The sequence below is a fragment of the Mesoplodon mirus genome, assembly GCF_964341445.2.
Source record: "Mesoplodon mirus genome assembly, chromosome: 15".
In the NCBI taxonomy this organism is placed as follows: domain Eukaryota; kingdom Metazoa; phylum Chordata; class Mammalia; order Artiodactyla; family Ziphiidae; genus Mesoplodon; species Mesoplodon mirus.
Genome location: NC_138991.1, coordinates 63,832,914 through 63,848,412, shown reverse-complemented (window position 1 = coordinate 63,848,412; position 15,499 = coordinate 63,832,914). Strand labels below are relative to the sequence as shown.

At 61.8% G+C, this 15,499-nt stretch overlaps 3 protein-coding genes across 9 annotated transcripts; 2 read left to right on the top strand and 1 right to left on the bottom strand.

Annotated features, from left to right (window-relative positions):
* Positions 1 to 449: 449 nt before the first annotated feature.
* On the bottom strand, positions 450 to 1,390 carry LOC309816335 (coatomer subunit zeta-1-like). Its single transcript, XM_082643689.1, is given in 2 exon segments — positions 450 to 799; positions 803 to 1,390. Coding segments are annotated over 2 exon segments (531 nt in total). The 5' UTR covers positions 1,136 to 1,390; the 3' UTR covers positions 450 to 601.
* A 1,377-nt stretch (positions 1,391 to 2,767) lies between these two features.
* Positions 2,768 to 7,070, top strand: TEDC2 (tubulin epsilon and delta complex 2). Of its 7 annotated transcripts, none has more exons than XM_082644901.1 (10): positions 2,768 to 2,839; positions 2,925 to 3,023; positions 3,264 to 3,334; positions 3,432 to 3,840; positions 4,303 to 4,356; positions 4,999 to 5,092; positions 5,265 to 5,376; positions 5,467 to 5,568; positions 6,008 to 6,195; positions 6,500 to 7,070. In XM_082644901.1, exons 1-10 carry the CDS (start codon positions 2,814 to 2,816, stop codon positions 6,647 to 6,649), a joined length of 1,305 nt encoding a protein of 434 aa, XP_082501027.1. In that variant the 5' UTR covers positions 2,768 to 2,813; the 3' UTR covers positions 6,650 to 7,070. The 7 variants fall into 7 exon arrangements, with proteins under 7 accessions (XP_082501027.1, XP_082501026.1, XP_082501023.1 ...); XM_082644900.1 differs by having other exon boundaries at positions 6,005 to 6,195; XM_082644897.1 differs by having other exon boundaries at positions 4,738 to 5,092.
* Positions 7,071 to 12,095: 5,025 nt separating this feature from the next.
* On the top strand, positions 12,096 to 14,849 carry NTN3 (netrin 3; the record flags this gene model as incomplete). Its single annotated transcript, XM_082645354.1, has 6 exons — positions 12,096 to 13,284; positions 13,356 to 13,544; positions 13,634 to 13,783; positions 13,951 to 14,001; positions 14,130 to 14,204; positions 14,500 to 14,849. Exons 1-6 carry the CDS (start codon positions 12,357 to 12,359, stop codon positions 14,847 to 14,849), a joined length of 1,743 nt encoding a protein of 580 aa, XP_082501480.1. The 5' UTR covers positions 12,096 to 12,356.
* Between the last annotated feature and the right edge of the window lie 650 nt (positions 14,850 to 15,499).

Genomic DNA, 15,499 nt, shown 5'->3' with positions numbered 1-15,499 from the left:
CTCCAGGATGCCCAGTTATCCGCCCCACTTGGAGAACTGGCAGTTAGTGGGTGGGGGCAGGACGCTAAGTCTCAGGAAGGTTTCTTGAGACATTTTTGTGGGAAGTTTTGGGTCAAGGGGAAAGATGACCCAACAGTGGGTGTCCCAACCTCCGTCTTCCTGCGGAAAGCCAAATCCCAAAGGTCTTCTAAAGAAAGGCACCTCTCTCAGCGACCTAGGGAAGGGAGGCGCCCAGACCTACTGCCTACATTCTTTCTCCTGCTTTGATCTGAAGCGTAGCTGCAGCAAAGGGCACAGAAGTGGAGAAGGAAATATGGGGGATAGGAGAGCATGGGAGCATAATCCAGTCGAGCAAGGAAGAGAGTGCTTCCCCTGCCCTGTGTCCAAATCTGCTGAGAGCTTTACTCCCAGAACTGCAAAAAAGAGAAGGAACGGGAAGCGTATACAGGTTTGCGAGGGGGCAACCACAGACAGGATGGAGATTTAAGGATCCCTGTTATCCCCGAGATGACCCTGAGAGCATCAGCTGGAGGGCTGGATGAGAAGTCACAGCAGACGTGGATTTTTTGAGGGGGGTGAGGAGCCAGGAACAGTGGGATCTTCACCGAAGGAGTGACCACTTGATCTGTTTTTTGGCTGACTGCAGCATCTGAGACACGGTCTGCTCCGTGAGGGGTACATCTTCTCCCCTTAATGCCACCCGGTGTACCACTTGCTGGGCATCGCTCTCCAGGATCACCCCTCCATCTATGATTTCATCCACAGCCAAGAAGAGCCCCTCCATGTTCTCCAGCAGAGCTCACTTTTCTACATTTTTCCTCAGCATCTGGCTCAGTGAGTCGAAGAGGCAATTCAGAACAGCCATGAGCATCAGCTCATTTTCATAGGAGCTGCCGATCACATAGAAATAGAGATCAATGCTGCTTTTGTATACCACTGTCAGGCCTTCCAAGAGGGCAATTTCACTGTCAGTCCGGTGGGTCTTGTTGAAAATGTTCTTCTCAAAGGCCTTTTGCTCCTTGACACTGGGGTAGGTATCGTTATAGTACTTGGCAAAAAGTCGATCTCCATCATTGTCCAGAATCAGGATGGCTTTGACAGTATACAGGGAGGGTTCCAAAATCAGCGCCTCCATTTTGCCCCGCAGCTGGTGCCGACGTGGAGCCCTGCTGATAGCTTTTGCTTCCTCTTGAAAATGTCAGAAAGAACCACTTATCCAGGAGTGTCCCCCAAATGGTCTTGAACCAAAACGACAGGGACAGGGAGATGCTGACTCCGTGAGGCTTTTCTGGGTGTTGATTTCCCTGTAGGAGCTCTTTTTGCTACTGTAGTAGAATTCTGACCACCCTGGGTCAGGCATGGTTGAGTAAGGGAATCCCAGCATAGGGATTGCAGACCTCCCTGTTGACTGTATGCCCCTAGGCCATGTGTGAGCCTCAGTTTCCTCATCTGTAAGATGGGGCAATAATACCTACCTCACAGGGGTGTTGTGAGGATTAAATGTGATGAGGGTAGTAGCAGCCACGTGATGTGCATGACTGAACTGCCTTCTCCCACTCCAGTGGGGACCTAGTACCACCTGACCGTGGGGTGGGGTGGAGTCTCCCTGCATCTTCTAAGCACTGACTGAAGCCCTCTCCCCTCCCCTCCTACCTCACAAAGAATCTCATTTTAGTCAGAATGCTGTCAGCCTCCCCGCACTAGGCAAGAAAACAGGCCACTACTGATGGAGGGGCCCACCCTAAGGGCAGTCCCAGGGCTGCCTGGGTCCTCACCCCCTTCCCCTTCTCTGTCTGGCACCCTCAACTCCCCTCTTTTGTGTCTCTGTCCTCTGCTGCAGCACCTTCCTATCAGCACTATGAAATGGACACCTCGTCAACTTGAAACAACCCCTCCCAGGTCTGTCACCCGTCCTGCTCTCCCCTGAGATTTCTTGGCCCCTGAGGGGTTGGCATTCATCTGTTTTTCCTGTTATCTCCAATTACAGTGGACCCTGCTGCCCGCACCACTCCTTCCAGCCAGCATCTGTCCCCACAATCCCTCCTCACCAGGTGTCTCCTGATTCTCTGAAGGCCCCGTTCCCCCATCCCGCAGACATTCCCTCCTGGGATAGCCTCCTGTGGTTTCTGAGACACCAGGCTCTGCTGTCACTCCACCTCTCTGGGCTCCAGCTCCCCCTCACCTGTCCCCATTCACGCACACCTGCGCCACCTTGGACCAGCTTGCCCAGGCCCATTGCTCCATGTGCCACATCCTTGGCTCCTGGGCTTCATCCGCCTCTGCCCAGGTGCCCACTGATGCCTCCCCTGGATGTCATCACCTCACCAACATATCCAAAAGTTGACACTCCCTCCTCCCTTGTCCCTGCTCCCAACACACATGTAATCCTCACTTCTATCGACTACAGTAAATACCTACTGGGCCCCTCCATGTGCCTTGCCCTGTGCTAGGTGGCCCGGGGTCAGCAAGGCAGCAGGGCCCTGCTTTAGAGCGCCTTCAATACAAAGACGAAGCCAACCGTTAAGCGATCACAGGTGCCACCATCTACCCGGTTATCCAACCCAGAAGCCTGCGCGTCACCCGAGGTCCTCACCCGCGTTCCCTCCACGGCTCCCGGCCCGAGCTCAGAACCGGAGTCACGGCTTGGACCCCGCGGGAAGCGGGGGACCTTGAGGCGGGATCGTCATCGGGTAGGGCGGGCCCTGAACTCTGGGCTCGGGATTGGGCAGTCCGGCCGGAAGGGGCGATCTTCTAGACCGGAAGGGGCGGGATTTGGCGGCGGCGGCAGATCGCGAAGAACGGGTACCACCTTCATGTTGCTTGCCGGCAGCTCGCGCCGGTGGGTCCCGCGCCGCTGGAGGGGGCGGGAGGCTGCGCGGCCCGAGGCTGGCCAGGGTGCTGAGCCTCTGGTGCGTCCTTACCAGGCTAGTGGCCGAGCTCCGTGACGCCCTGGACTCCTGCGCCGAGCGACAGCGGCAGCTGGAGCGGAGCCTGCGAGTCTCCCGGCGGCTGCTGCGTGCCTGGTATGCGGACCCCGGGACCACCCGGCTAGGCCTCCCTCGGGCCGTCAGAACCCCGCTTAGAGACCCCGGGCTGGGAGACCCGGCCCAGCGCTCACTTCGGAGTTGCGGGTTGTCAGTGCTCCCCGCTTTTCCTGCAGGCTCTGAGGCTGCGGGTCTGCCCTTAGGCCAGGCGGCCCTGGAGGCCTGTTGGGCCCGGGCCGTGCCTCCTGGCCGTGCCACGGCTGCCTTGTGTCTTCGCAGGGAACCAGCCGAGACCCTGGCTCCGGAGCCAACCCCAGGGCCAGAAACTAATGAAGAGGCCCCATCTGCAGGTAAACCTCAGCCATCCACCTTCTCCAGGTGCTGCCCCTGGCCTGTCTTCTGACATGCAGTGGTGAGGGACCTCTACATGACTCTTGGTTTTTGCAGCATGCATACCCAGCCCGCAAGACCTCAAGGAGCTGGAGCTTCTGACCCAGGCGCTGGAGAAGGCTGTACGGGTGCGAAAAGGCATATCAAAGGCTGGAGAACGAGACAAGGCCCCCAGCCTGAAGTCTGGGTCCATTGTCACCTCCCCTGCCACCAGAGCCTCTGCCCCACCCAGCACCTCACGCAGGGCTGGCAGCCGTGCATCAGAGACAAAACCCCCCAGGGGCATCCGCCAAACCAGGGTGCATGCCAAGGACCTCCCTGAGCGCAGGCTTCTGTCAGTGGGGGATCAGGCCTGTATGGGGCAAGGGGCTGGAGCCACCAAGCCTGAGTCAGGCCTCAGGAACGAACAAATAGTCCTGTCGGCTGCTTCTCAGGCCCCAGAAGCTTTTACACTCAAGGATAAGGGGTAGGTTTCCAGACCCTCATTAGAGGAACTACTGTCTCTACCTGATCAGATCCTGGGCAGTAGCAGGAGCCTGGGTTTGGGGTGACAGGGAGGACAGGGCATTGAGCTGGATGTGGGCCAGGGGAACCCCAGGATGCCACCCCATGAGGCCCAAGCCCGGAAGCTGGCAGAGTGGAACAGCTGGCTGTGAAGGTGCCATGTTTGATGCACTGGGGCCTGACCTGTGCCCTATCCACTTATCCACTCAGCCCCAGGGCTCCACATGAGCTCTCGAAGGCCTGGGCTCTGCTTTCTCCTCTCTCTGCCAGGTGGGACCTGGACTGGGCTGGCTCCTGTGGTCACCCTGGAAGCCCTGTCTGAGGGGTGGGTGAGCTTCATCCCTCACTGGGCTCTGAGTAGGGAGTGGGGCCTGCAGCCCCCAGAGTGAGACAGAGCTGCCCTGAGCACCGGCTTCCCTGACAGGATCCTGCTGCAGCTGCCTGAGGCCTTCAGGAAAGCGGCTTCCCGGAATTCCCGGTGAGGCTGAGTCTTGTGGCTGGGTGAAGGGGGAGGGGAGACCAGGGGAGTGTGGAGAGCAGGGAGGCTGAGGCTTCCCACTGGTAAGACTTTTCCCACGGGTCCCTTGGCTTTCTTTGCTGGGTGGCGACACTCCACATTAGGAGAGTCAGCCTCCCTAGGATGGCTGTAGTCACCTTAGACTCAGCCAGCAGCCTCTGAGGCCCCAAGGCACTTAGTGTCTCTAAGTCCCCATTTGTCTTCCTTGTGGAGATGACAATAATAGTACCAGCTTCTAGAGGTGTTGTAGGGGTTAAACGAGGTGGTGCCTTTTCGGGTGTCTGTGCTGTGCCTGGTACAGAGCCAGCATCCAAACCTCTTACCAGACATTTTGGTCGCCAGTCACTGCTGGCTCCTCTCCCCTTTTTCCTTGAATTCTCTCCTAGAATTTCCCAGAGTGGGTCAGCTCTGTCCCCTTTTCACAGATAGTGTCCCCCTCGGTTCCCCAGGACCCCCAAAGGTCCCTCCTGACATTCAGCAGAGCCAGACACCCCAGGCTGGGGCTGCTACCCTGGCCCTTGCCTACTTCTCGTGGCCCAGCCCAGCTGGCTGGAGTAACCACGTTGCTTTCTGGTTTGTGGGCTGTGCATGTGTGCATCCCAGCCTGTGGGCCCAGCTTAGCTCTACACAGACCAGTGATGCTGTGGATGCTGCTACCACCGCCAAAACACAGTTCCTCCAGAAAATGCAGACGACTGTATCCTTCCGGGGCATGGGGGAGTGAGGGGTGGGGGGCAGAGGTTCTGGCTCTAAACCTGGCGAGTCTGAGAAGGAGCAACTCCATGAAGGGCCAGAGCTACTCCAGGACCCAGCCCTTGGGGAAAGCGGAGGGGCCTGACCACAGAGGACTTTCCCTGACCCACATGCAGTCAGGCTGGCCTGGCCCCAGGCTCAGTGCCACCGAGGTGGAGGCGGAGGTGAGGCACCTGCAGAAGGCCTACTTGCTGCTAAGACTTCGAATGGGGGACGAGCTCACGGCAGGTTAGTGGGCCCTTAGTTGAGTCTCTGGTCAGGGTGTGGAGGGCTTCGGGACCGGCGTGGACCTGGCCTGCTCCCCCGGCTCTCGTGTAGACCCCAAGGACTGGATGCAGGAGTACCGCTGCCTGCTCACCTTGGAGGAGCTGCAGGCCATCGTGGGGCAGTGTCTCCACAGGCTGCGGGAGCTATGCACAGGTGAGGCCTGCCCCGCCCGTGCTGAAGTCTGGTCAGGGCCAAAGTCCTTTAGCCACGGGGTGGTGTTGGGACTTTTAACAGCAGCCTGGGAGCGGAGGCAGGCAGGCAGGCTGGCCCTTCCCTTTGTCACCCCACTGCATTCTGAGTTCTCTGCAGTTGTGCTGTGGAGCTGGCCAGCACAGCACCCCTGCTCCAATCTCTCTCCCAACACACAGACCCCACCACTCCGAGTAGCTTACTTATTTATCCAGTTATTGAAAAAGTGCCTTGTGACAATCAGAGAGGTACTGGCAGATGCCTGGTATTGCAAGAGTTAGTTGTTTATGGACAATAGGGCTTCATACAGGAGGCAAGGGGAGACTGCATCCCCTTAAAGGGGCCTGGGGAGGAGGTGCCTGGCTTGTGCCCTGTAAGGCCATGTCCCCTGTCCTCGCAGCAGTGGTGGAACAGCAGCTGGGGCCGTGGCCTGAGGGGAGGTTCCCCAGGGCCTCCTTGCCCTGTGGAGGAGGAGCAGACCCTATCTGGAGCCCCCAGCTGCTTCTCTACTCTAGTACCCAGGAGCTGCAGACCCTGGCGGCCCTCAGGCTGCGAGTGGCCATGCTGCACCAGCAGATCCACCTGGAAAAGGTACTTATGGAGTAGGGAGTGGGTAACTGAGTGTCGGGGAGCCATGGGCCCTGGGGAGGACTCTAGGTCTGGAGCCTCATGAGGGCTTGGCCTTGAGCATATCTGTGCTCCTCCCGCCAAGACCTACCAGGGAAGGGTGGGAGCTGCTGGGCCTGTGCCCCTGTGAGGGTGCTGGAGCTTCTGGAGGAGGGATGGGCTGGGGCATGGTGCCTCAAAGCCAGCCCTGGTTTGAGCCCTCCTCTGGGGGCCCTGGGCCAGCTGGGACAGGGCCCCCTTGAGACCTTGGTCCTGCACCACCCCCCAGGTCCTGATGGCCGAACTCCTGCCCCTGGTGAGCAAGCAGGAGCCGCTGGGGCCACCCTGGCTAGCGCTGTGCCGGGCTGTCCACAGCTTGCTCTGTGAGGGAGGCCAGCGCTTCCTCACCATCCTACGAGAAGATAAGCCTGCTGACTGAGCCCTTCCCATGGCCAGGCCCACCCCCAGTCCCCTAGAACCCTGCAGCAAAGGCAGGCTGGCTCTGCCCCTAGCCTGACTGTTGGTGAGAGCCCCCCTTCCCTAGGAGGAATCAAATGAATGGGCATTGAGGGGATTTTCACTGGTATGGTGAGCCAGGGGCCCAGAGATGCCTGTACCCCCTTAGGAAACCAGGTTTCCAAGGGGCGGGGACTGCCCCCTGGCTCTTCCTGAGGAACTTAGGGCCTTTCTAATGGCTGCTAAACCTGCTGGTCAGGGCTCAGCTTGGCTTTCCACAGGCTCAGGAGACCTGAGACTGGTGGGGGATTTTCTTAGCTACTTCTGTTTTCTCTTGCTGTACACTTAAAAGCTACTTGTGTGACATTAAAACTACTTTAGAAAATTTATATATTTAAATCATACCAAGGTGCGACTTGGTGCATGTTTGTTTTCTTCTTGTGTTTATTATGTACCAAGAATATATCAAGTATATTTACCAAGAATAGGTATATCCCTTGTGTACTGAAGGGAGGGGGCAAAGCCACTCAAGGTGGGCTGCCCTGGGGACTTGCCTCACGCACTGGCTCTAGCATACCTGAAACCTCTCCCCACAAGTGCCTACATTTGTACCGGGCTTATCAAAAGACAAAAAAGCCACAAGCCAGTATCGCAGTGGACGGCCACTGTCTGCCCACAGCCATCTTTCCTGGCACCCATGCCCAGCACCTGCTCCTGTGCCATTGCTGTGGCTGATGTTGGCCCCCTAGACTGAGTCCACCCCTCCCCTGCTCCACTGTCACCTCCAAGGCTCCTACCTCCCCTGTTGAAGGAGCCACTGTTTCTTGGAAGGCAAGAAAGTGTAGAGGTCAAGGTCACAGCCTCTGGGTTTACAAGTCACACATCTTGGGTTTACATCATGACTTGTTTGCTGCTCTGGGACTTCCAGCAAGATTCTTGAAGACTCTGAGGCTCAGTTCCCAGTGTTGTCCCCACTGTCATACTGGGGTAGTGGTTATTACCACTGGGCTGAAGATGAATAAGATGGTGTTAGATGCTTCACAGCTCTGGACCCTGGTGAGGGCTTCGAGGCAGTGTCCCTTTCATGAGCTTTTAGTGAGCACCTGTGTGGACCAGGCACAACCCTCAGAGCTAGGGCAGTAGCCCTTTGTGTGGACAGTGATGTGTGAGACCAAATAACACCTGCTTCTGCCCTGAGAAGCCCAGGCCCAGGAGGCAGATGACTCCTGGAGAAGGCCAGGTCTTCTGCAAGCCTGATGAAGTGCTGCAGGTATGGGGGATGAATTGGGTGAAGTTGAAGCTGCCTCAGAGTAGCCCCACCCTGCAGGAGGCCCTACTTGTAAAGGGCCCCACAGTCCAACAGGCCAGAAACCTTGGACATGGAGTCCCAGGTCCTTGGGGCTGCTGGGGGCCAGATGACAGACCAAAGTAGAAAATGAAAAATCAGGGCCCTCACTGGACTGAGGGGGCCTCCAGGGAGTGGAACTCCAGAGTAGGAAACCCAGGGAAGGGGGAGAAAGAGAGAGAGGGAGCCTGGGGTACAACCACCTCCTTCTGGCCACTCCATTCTGCCTCCAGAGCTTATGTCCAGGTGCTGGGATCTGGAGGAACCCTTAATCTCCAGGGCAAATCCCACCACCACCCTGTTACTGGCCACCCCAGAATCCGTTTCCATAGCAGGTGGTCTTCACTGCAATTATTTCAGCCACTGGTTCTCTTAGTTTATTGTGCACCTTATCTGTTGTCAGGGATTCTGTCCACTTGCATCTCTAGCTAAGCGCAGATGGGCACCCAGAGGTTGTTGACTCAATGACCCACCTCTCCAGGGCCAGTCCTGGGCACTGGTGGTGTCCTGCGGACCTCTGTGGGCACCTGGGCCTTCATGGGCAGGGAGGTGCCAGCAGATAACATGAGGGGAGAGATCTGGGTAGGTCCCAACACAAGGCACCCAGAGCAGAAAAGGGAGACCCCCTGCGAGTTAGCGCCCGCCCACCTTGATTCCACACCACGCCGGGCGGCTGCAGCGAAGAACTGTCCCCGTGGCGTCACTGCATCGCCGGCCAATCTGCTCCGACGTGGCGGGCAAGCGGGGCTGCAGGGGGCGCCCACACCCACCCGGGGCGCAGACCCCGCTTCTGCAGCATGAGCGCGGCCGAGCACCCGCCCCCGGCCGAGGCCCATGAGCCCCACGGGGCCCTACGCTCGCTGCTCTTGGCTACCGGCGTCACGGGGGGCTCTTGGCCGCGCTGCGTCCTGCCGTTCGGCGCCGTGGTTCTGCTTGCAGGCGCCGCTGCCACGGCCATCACCTCGTTGGCGCGGATCCCGCCTGAACCTGGCCCAGGGCTCGGCGCGGGCCTCGGGCTACTGGCCGCCGCCTTCCTGTGCTGGCGCGCACGGCAGCGGCGGCAGAGGGCCGGGCGCGGGGGGCGGCGGGAGCCGGGGACGCCCTGAACCCACGCGCCAAGCCCTCTCCCCTGCGAGGTCACGGCGAGCCGGCGCCTCCTCCCTCCGGATCTCGCCTGGGCCCGGCTGGCGCAGTGCCAAGCGCGTGTCGCGGAAGCCTTCTCCCCAGACGCCGTCCCCAAACCATTCTGTTCTGAACCCTCAGGATGCCCGAGCTTTGGGCACTTCGAGCCATCTCCCTCCCCTCCCCCGACTCGGCTCTCCCGCTCCCGCACCCGCCTCCGCCCATGTTGCTTTTGAGCGTTTCGCTTGGCGCGCAGAGCCGGCCTGGCTGAGCGCGGGGCTGGCGGCAGTCTGCGCGGCACGGGGGCCCTGCAGGGTATACAGGGTCCTGGGCGGCGGCGGGCCGGGGACTTGACGTGGCTACCCTCCTCAGGGCGAGACACAGTGGGCTGTGTCCCCCTCCCCTAGCTGTCTTCCCCACTGGTTTGGAAGCCCCTCGAGGCAAAATAGGCGCTCAATAAATGTTTGTGCTATATATGAACAAGTGGTGGCTTGCAAGAGTCTGGCGGGGACAGTAGGTCCTGGGCTAAGCCGGGAGTATTTGATCAGTTGGCCTTTTAAAAGAAAGACCCCAGCTCCCTGAGACATGTCAGGACCCCCTCGGTCCCTTTTCCCCCATAGAGGTTCCTGGAGCCCCAGAGATAGCAGCTGTCACTCTGAGTAGGGGCAGGGGAGGGGAGGCCTCCAGCAGCCTGAGTTGCAGGTGGGGAACTAGAGGCTGAGCCTCTTCTAAGGTGCCAGGAAGGGGCAGAGCCAGCAGAGAGGTGTGAGGTCTGAGAGGCCCTAGTCAAGGACTGGGGACAGATGGTTGAGTCCCAAGGAGCACTGAGCCTGGGTGGGGGGCTGTGAGGAAGGCCCTCCCTAACTCCCTAACTCCCGTCACACCATCTGCCAGGGCTGCCCCAGGGGCCAGAATAGAAAGCACACCTAGGGCCACTCCAGAAAAGTGGGGCAACGACGCTCTGGGCCAGGTACCTGACTGCTGACCCCGATGAACACTCTGCAGGCTGAGCCCTGGGGGCCTTCACCCACACCAGAGGCCACCAGATGTTCTGCAGACCCTACCCCCAACTCACGAGAAGGCTGTGCTGCACACAAAGCCTGCAAGGCTGGGGAGGGGGAGCTGCTCCCTGCTTTCCTCCTTCCTAGCAGGAGTCCTGAAGTCCAGACAGCCAAGTTTTCCCTGGAGTCTTGTCTCAGGCCCTGGGGAACCACTGGCTTGGGCCTGGGCATTTCTCCCCACTGTGGCCACCTCCTTGCTTCTAACGGTCCCAGAAGGATCTATCACACCTCCCGCTCTCCCACCAGGGCTCCCCGCCATCCCAAGCATGTTTGAGGCTGATGATCAGAAGAACCTTGAAGAGAATGGTTGGGAAGTTGCTCTTTCTGAACTTGACCCATCCCAGAGCAGAACCGTGCTCCCTGCCAGCTACCTCATTCGTGCATGGCTGTTTGTTATAAGGGACACATTCTCTTTATTGGGAAGTTGAGGGACAGGCCCCAGTGGCACCTGCTTTGTGGGGTGAGGGGCCCCCTCAGCCTTCCTGTTGCTGCCAGAGAAGAAGAGAGAGGCCAGCAGCCCCTCTGGCCCTCCTGGCTCAGTCTTTTCAAAGTCTCCTATTATCCTTTCAGTCCCTTCACCCCTCACCCCTGCATTTGTGCTGGTTAGGCCTGGTGAAGGGCCTGACCAGAGAGTGTCAGTCACTCCAGGTAGCCCATCAATCACCCTGTCTTCCTGCTGCTCCTTCTCCAAGGTCAAGCCCTTGTGTGTCCTCCTCTTCTCCTTCAGTATCCCCTGGGAGGCTTCTACGTCCTCCTGCTCCTCCTCTCCTAAATAGCACAAGGATTCTGCTTCTCTCCATCTTCTTATCTGTCCTTGCAGTGTCTCTGGCCCAACCGAGGGTGGCAGCCCTGCCTACACAGACACACCCATGTGGTGTCCTCCACTGACAGCTGGGCTTGGTCTGGGGTCAGCCTCCCATCTAGAACTTCAGGCCTCAGAGCTGCTCCCAGGTGGGATATATTCCCATGTTCCCTGCCCCCTTTGCATGGCGCTGACCCGTCCTGGGATGCTTTGCCTCCTCCATCAAGGAGGGACTCCAGTCTGTTGAGCTCCCTGGCTACATCCAATACCTGTGTGGCTCATGAAATCCCAACAGCTTGGCAAAGTTGAATAATAGGCATCTGGCGGATGAGGAAACTGAGGCTTGGGCAGGTTAAGGAATTGAAACCACACAACTAGAAACTGGAGCAGCTTGGATTCAAAATCAGACCTGGCCCCAATCCTGGGTTCTTTTTACTACAGCAGACTGCTGCCCTGGGGACACCCCACAACCACCAGCCCAGCTTGGCTCCCTCTGTGTTGAGTGTGCCCTGTAGGGACCAATGGGAGCATGCGGGTCCCACCTTCAGATCCAGGGCCCAGCCTCCCTGATGGGCCTGAGGGAGGAGGCAGCCAGACCCCTACCCGGCACGTGGCACAACCCCAGGAGCAGTCAAAGCCTGGAGGCAGGCCGGGGGCCGGCTGGGTGGTCCCCCACGGGCTGCCTGGCTGAGCCACCCCCTCCAGAGCCCTCCCGCCAGCACATTCCTGGCTCCCCGGCCCCTCCCCCGGCTCCAGGGCCTCCCAGCCCCCTCCCCCGCTGGCCCAGCCAGTGTCTGAATCTGCTTCTGATTCCGGCTCTGCCGACGAGGCCCCCTCCCCGGCCCCCTCCCCTCCCCTCCCCACCCCTCCCTCCTTCCCGGCCCGAGCAGCCCCGCCCCCGGCTGCGCCCAGGCTTGCGCCTGCTGCGCCCCCCACCCTCTACTGGCACAGCTCACCCGCCCTCGCTGCAGCCGGGAGGAGGCGGCGGCCGGGGCGCCCCAGGCCCCGCCCGCCCTCGGCCGGTCCCGGGAGGCCGGGAGACCTGCTCGACCCGGCCCTCGGTGGGTGAGTGCGAGCGGCGGGCGGCGGGTGGGGCCTCTGCGGGCGGAGGCGCCGAGAGCGGGGGCGACGCCTGTCAACGCTCCAGGCCCAGCGGGAGGACGCGCCGACATCCCCGCTGCTCCGCTCGGCCCGGGGCGTAACGGCGGCTGCGCCCACCTCTGGGCCCTGACTGGAGCGGCCTGGGGCTCTGGTTGCTCGGCACCGCGGGCCAGCGGGCAGAGCCTCGGATAGGGCTCTCTCTCCCGAGGGCAGCGGCGTGGGCCCCCGGCCGGCTGGCTGACCCACGGCGGCTCCGGCCATGCCCGGCTGGCCCTGGGGGCTGCTGCTGGCCGCGGGCACGCTCTCGGCCGCGCTGAGCCCGGGGCCGCCGGGGCCCGCCGACCCCTGCCATGACGAGGGGGGCGCGCCCCGCGGTTGCGTGCCCGGCCTGGTGAACGCGGCCTTGGGCCGCGAGGTGCTGGCGTCCAGCACGTGCGGGCGGCCGGCCACGCGGGCCTGCGACGCTTCGGACCCGCGGCGGGCACACCCCGCCGCCCTCCTGACCTCTGCAGGGGGCACCACAAGCCCGGTGTGCTGGCGTTCGGACTCGCTGACGCAGGTGCCCCTCAACATCACCCTCACAGTGCCCCTCGGCAAGGCTTTTGAGCTGGTGTTCGTGAGCCTGCGCTTCTGCTCTGCACCCCCCACTTCGGTGGCCCTGCTCAAGTCGCAGGACCATGGCCGAAGCTGGACCCCACTGGGCTTCTTCTCCTCCCGCTGTGGCCTGGACTATGGCCGCGTGCCTGCCCCTGCCGATGGCCCAGCTGGCCTGGGGCCCGAAGCCCTGTGCTTCCCTGAGCCCCAGGCCCAGCCTGATGGGGGTGGCCTTCTGGCCTTCAGCGTGCAGGACGGCAGCCCGCCAGGCCTGGATCTGGACAGCAGCCCGGTGCTCCAAGACTGGGTGACCGCCACAGACATTCAAGTAGTGCTCACAAGGCCTACTATGCTGGGGGACACGAGGGACGCCACGGCCATGGTCCCTTACTCTTACTCAGCCACTGAGCTCCAGGTGGGCGGGCGCTGCAAGTGCAATGGGCATGCCTCCAGGTGCCTGCTGGACACCCAGGGCCATCTGATCTGCGACTGCCGGCATGGCACCGAGGGCCCCGACTGCAGCCGCTGCAAGCCCTTCTACTGCGACAGGCCATGGCAGCGGGCCACGGCCCGGGAAGCCCACGCCTGCCTTGGTGAGGCCTTGGAGGGTGGCCTGGGGATCTGAGACCAGGCCAGCCTGTCCCTGACTCATCCCTCCCTGCAGCTTGCTCCTGCAATGGCCATGCCCGCCGCTGCCGCTTCAACATGGAGCTGTACCGACTGTCTGGCCGCCGCAGTGGAGGTGTCTGCCTCAACTGCCGGCATAATACTGCTGGCCGGCACTGCCACTACTGCCAGGAGGGCTTCTATCGAGACCCAGGCCGTGCCCTGAGTGACCGCCGCGCTTGTAGGGGTGAGCCTGCCGCCAGCTACCTGCACACTCTCACCTTCCGGTTTCCCACATCCCTAGTGGGCTTCTGACCATCCCACTTCTATCCTCAGCCTGTGACTGTCACCCTGTTGGTGCTGCTGGCAAAACCTGCAACCAGACCACAGGCCAGTGTCCCTGCAAGGATGGCGTCACTGGCCTCACCTGCAACCGCTGTGCCCCTGGCTTCCAGCAGAGCCGCTCTCCAGTGGCACCCTGCGTTAGTGAGTGATGCTGCCCTGCTTAGACCACCTCAGCCAAGGTCAACCCAGCTCCCTGCTGCTGCCTACCTGGGCCCCGCAGATCCCCCTGCCCCCTCAACTGTCCCCTGAGCCCTACAGATTCCCTTGGCTCCCTTCAAAGGAAGGCCTTTATCCCGTCCTCTCCACAGAGACCCCTGTCCCTGGACCCACTGAGGAGAGCAGCCCTGTGGAGCCCCAGGGTGAGTGGAGGTCCCAGAGTGGGCATGTCCTTGGCTGGAGGGAGCTATGGATTCCAGGAGGGGAGGAGGAAAGGGTGGGAGAAGGAGGTGCAGATCGGTGCCAACCTCCTCCTGCGCCCTCCTCCCAGACTGCGACTTGCACTGCAAACCTGCCCGTGGCAGCTACCGCATCAGCTTGAAGAAGTTCTGCAGGAAGGACTACGGTAGGCCGCCCTCAGGCCTCCTGCCCCCGTCCTCCTCACCTTGCCCTACTTTCCCTCTGTATACCCTGACCCTCGCTGGACCCCAAGGCCATCCCCCGGCCCTCAGGTCCTCCGCTGTCGCCGGCCCCGCCCTGTCAGCCCCCCTGGCCTCTCGGTGCTCCCGCTGCGTTGTGTCCTCTTTGTGTTTCTCCTCCACCTCGCCTCCCACCCCCGCGGGCGCCCTGTCCTCCTCTGCGCGGCCCGCCCCCTCCGGGGCCCGCCCCGCCTGACCCCGCCCCTCTCGCCTCCCCCGCAGCGGTGCAGGTGGCGGTGCGCGCTCGCGGCGAGGCGCGCGGCTCCTGGACGCGCTTCCCGGTGGCCGTGCTCGCCGTGTTCCGGAGCGGCGAGGAGCGCGCGCGGCGCGGGAGCAGCGCGCTGTGGGTGCCTGCGCGGGACGCCGCCTGCGGCTGCCCGCGCCTACTACCCGACCGCAGCTACCTGCTGCTGGGGGGCGGGCCGGGGGCCGCGGCCGGGGGTCCCGAGGGCCGGGGGCCCGGGCTCAGCGCCGCCCGCGGGAGCCTCGTGTTGCCCTGGCGGGATGCGTGGACGAGGCGCCTTCGGAGGCTGCAGAGGCGCGAGCGGCGGGGGCGCTGCGGGGCAGCCTGAGCTCGCGGGCCGGGCGGGGGCCGGGCGGGGCGCTTCTCACACATCAAGGCACACGTTCATCCAGTGCATCCGCCTGCCGAGAAGTCTTTGCTCGCGTCGCGCGCGTCGCCATCTGGGCCCCCCGCCCCGACACTGCCCTGCGCCTCCCTCGGTGCCTCGAGCTCCTGCCCAGGAGGGTTGTGACGGACGCAGGGACACCCCCGCCCCAACACAGAGGGATGTGATAGCCCCAGAGAGCTGCTTTGAGGCCCCCTGGGGCAGCTGTCATCCAAAGGACCCCGTGGCCCCCCCACCTTCAAGCTATCTGCCTCCTCCAAGGGACACCACGATACCCCCAGAAGGCTGTGAACCCCCTGTGGGGCCGAATACTTAGAGGCTCTGCGAACACCTCAAGGGCCTCTGTGACACAGCCCCCCGTGATGTCGTGGTTCCTCAGCGTTCCCACCTTCCTGAAAGGCACTGACACCCCCTCAAATAGTTATGAACCCCACTTCTGATGCCAGGACCCATAGAGATCTGCGAACACCCCAAGGGCCGCTGAGACTCCACCCGCCCCCGGACTCTGTGATCCGCCAGAGAGCGCCCTGACTCCCCAAGAGGCACTGTGGCTACCACAGACGCCTGTGGACCCCCATGGAGCTCGGTGACAC

Coding starts and splice junctions, on each gene's coding strand:
- TEDC2 (XM_082644896.1), top strand. CDS start 2,814: ATGTTGCTTGCCGGCAGCTCGCGCCG. Junction 3,335..3,431: donor TGAAGAGGCCCCATCTGCAG/GTAAACCTCAGC, acceptor TGGTTTTTGCAG/CATGCATACCCAGCCCGCAA. Junction 6,196..6,499: donor AGCAGATCCACCTGGAAAAG/GTACTTATGGAG, acceptor ACCACCCCCCAG/GTCCTGATGGCCGAACTCCT.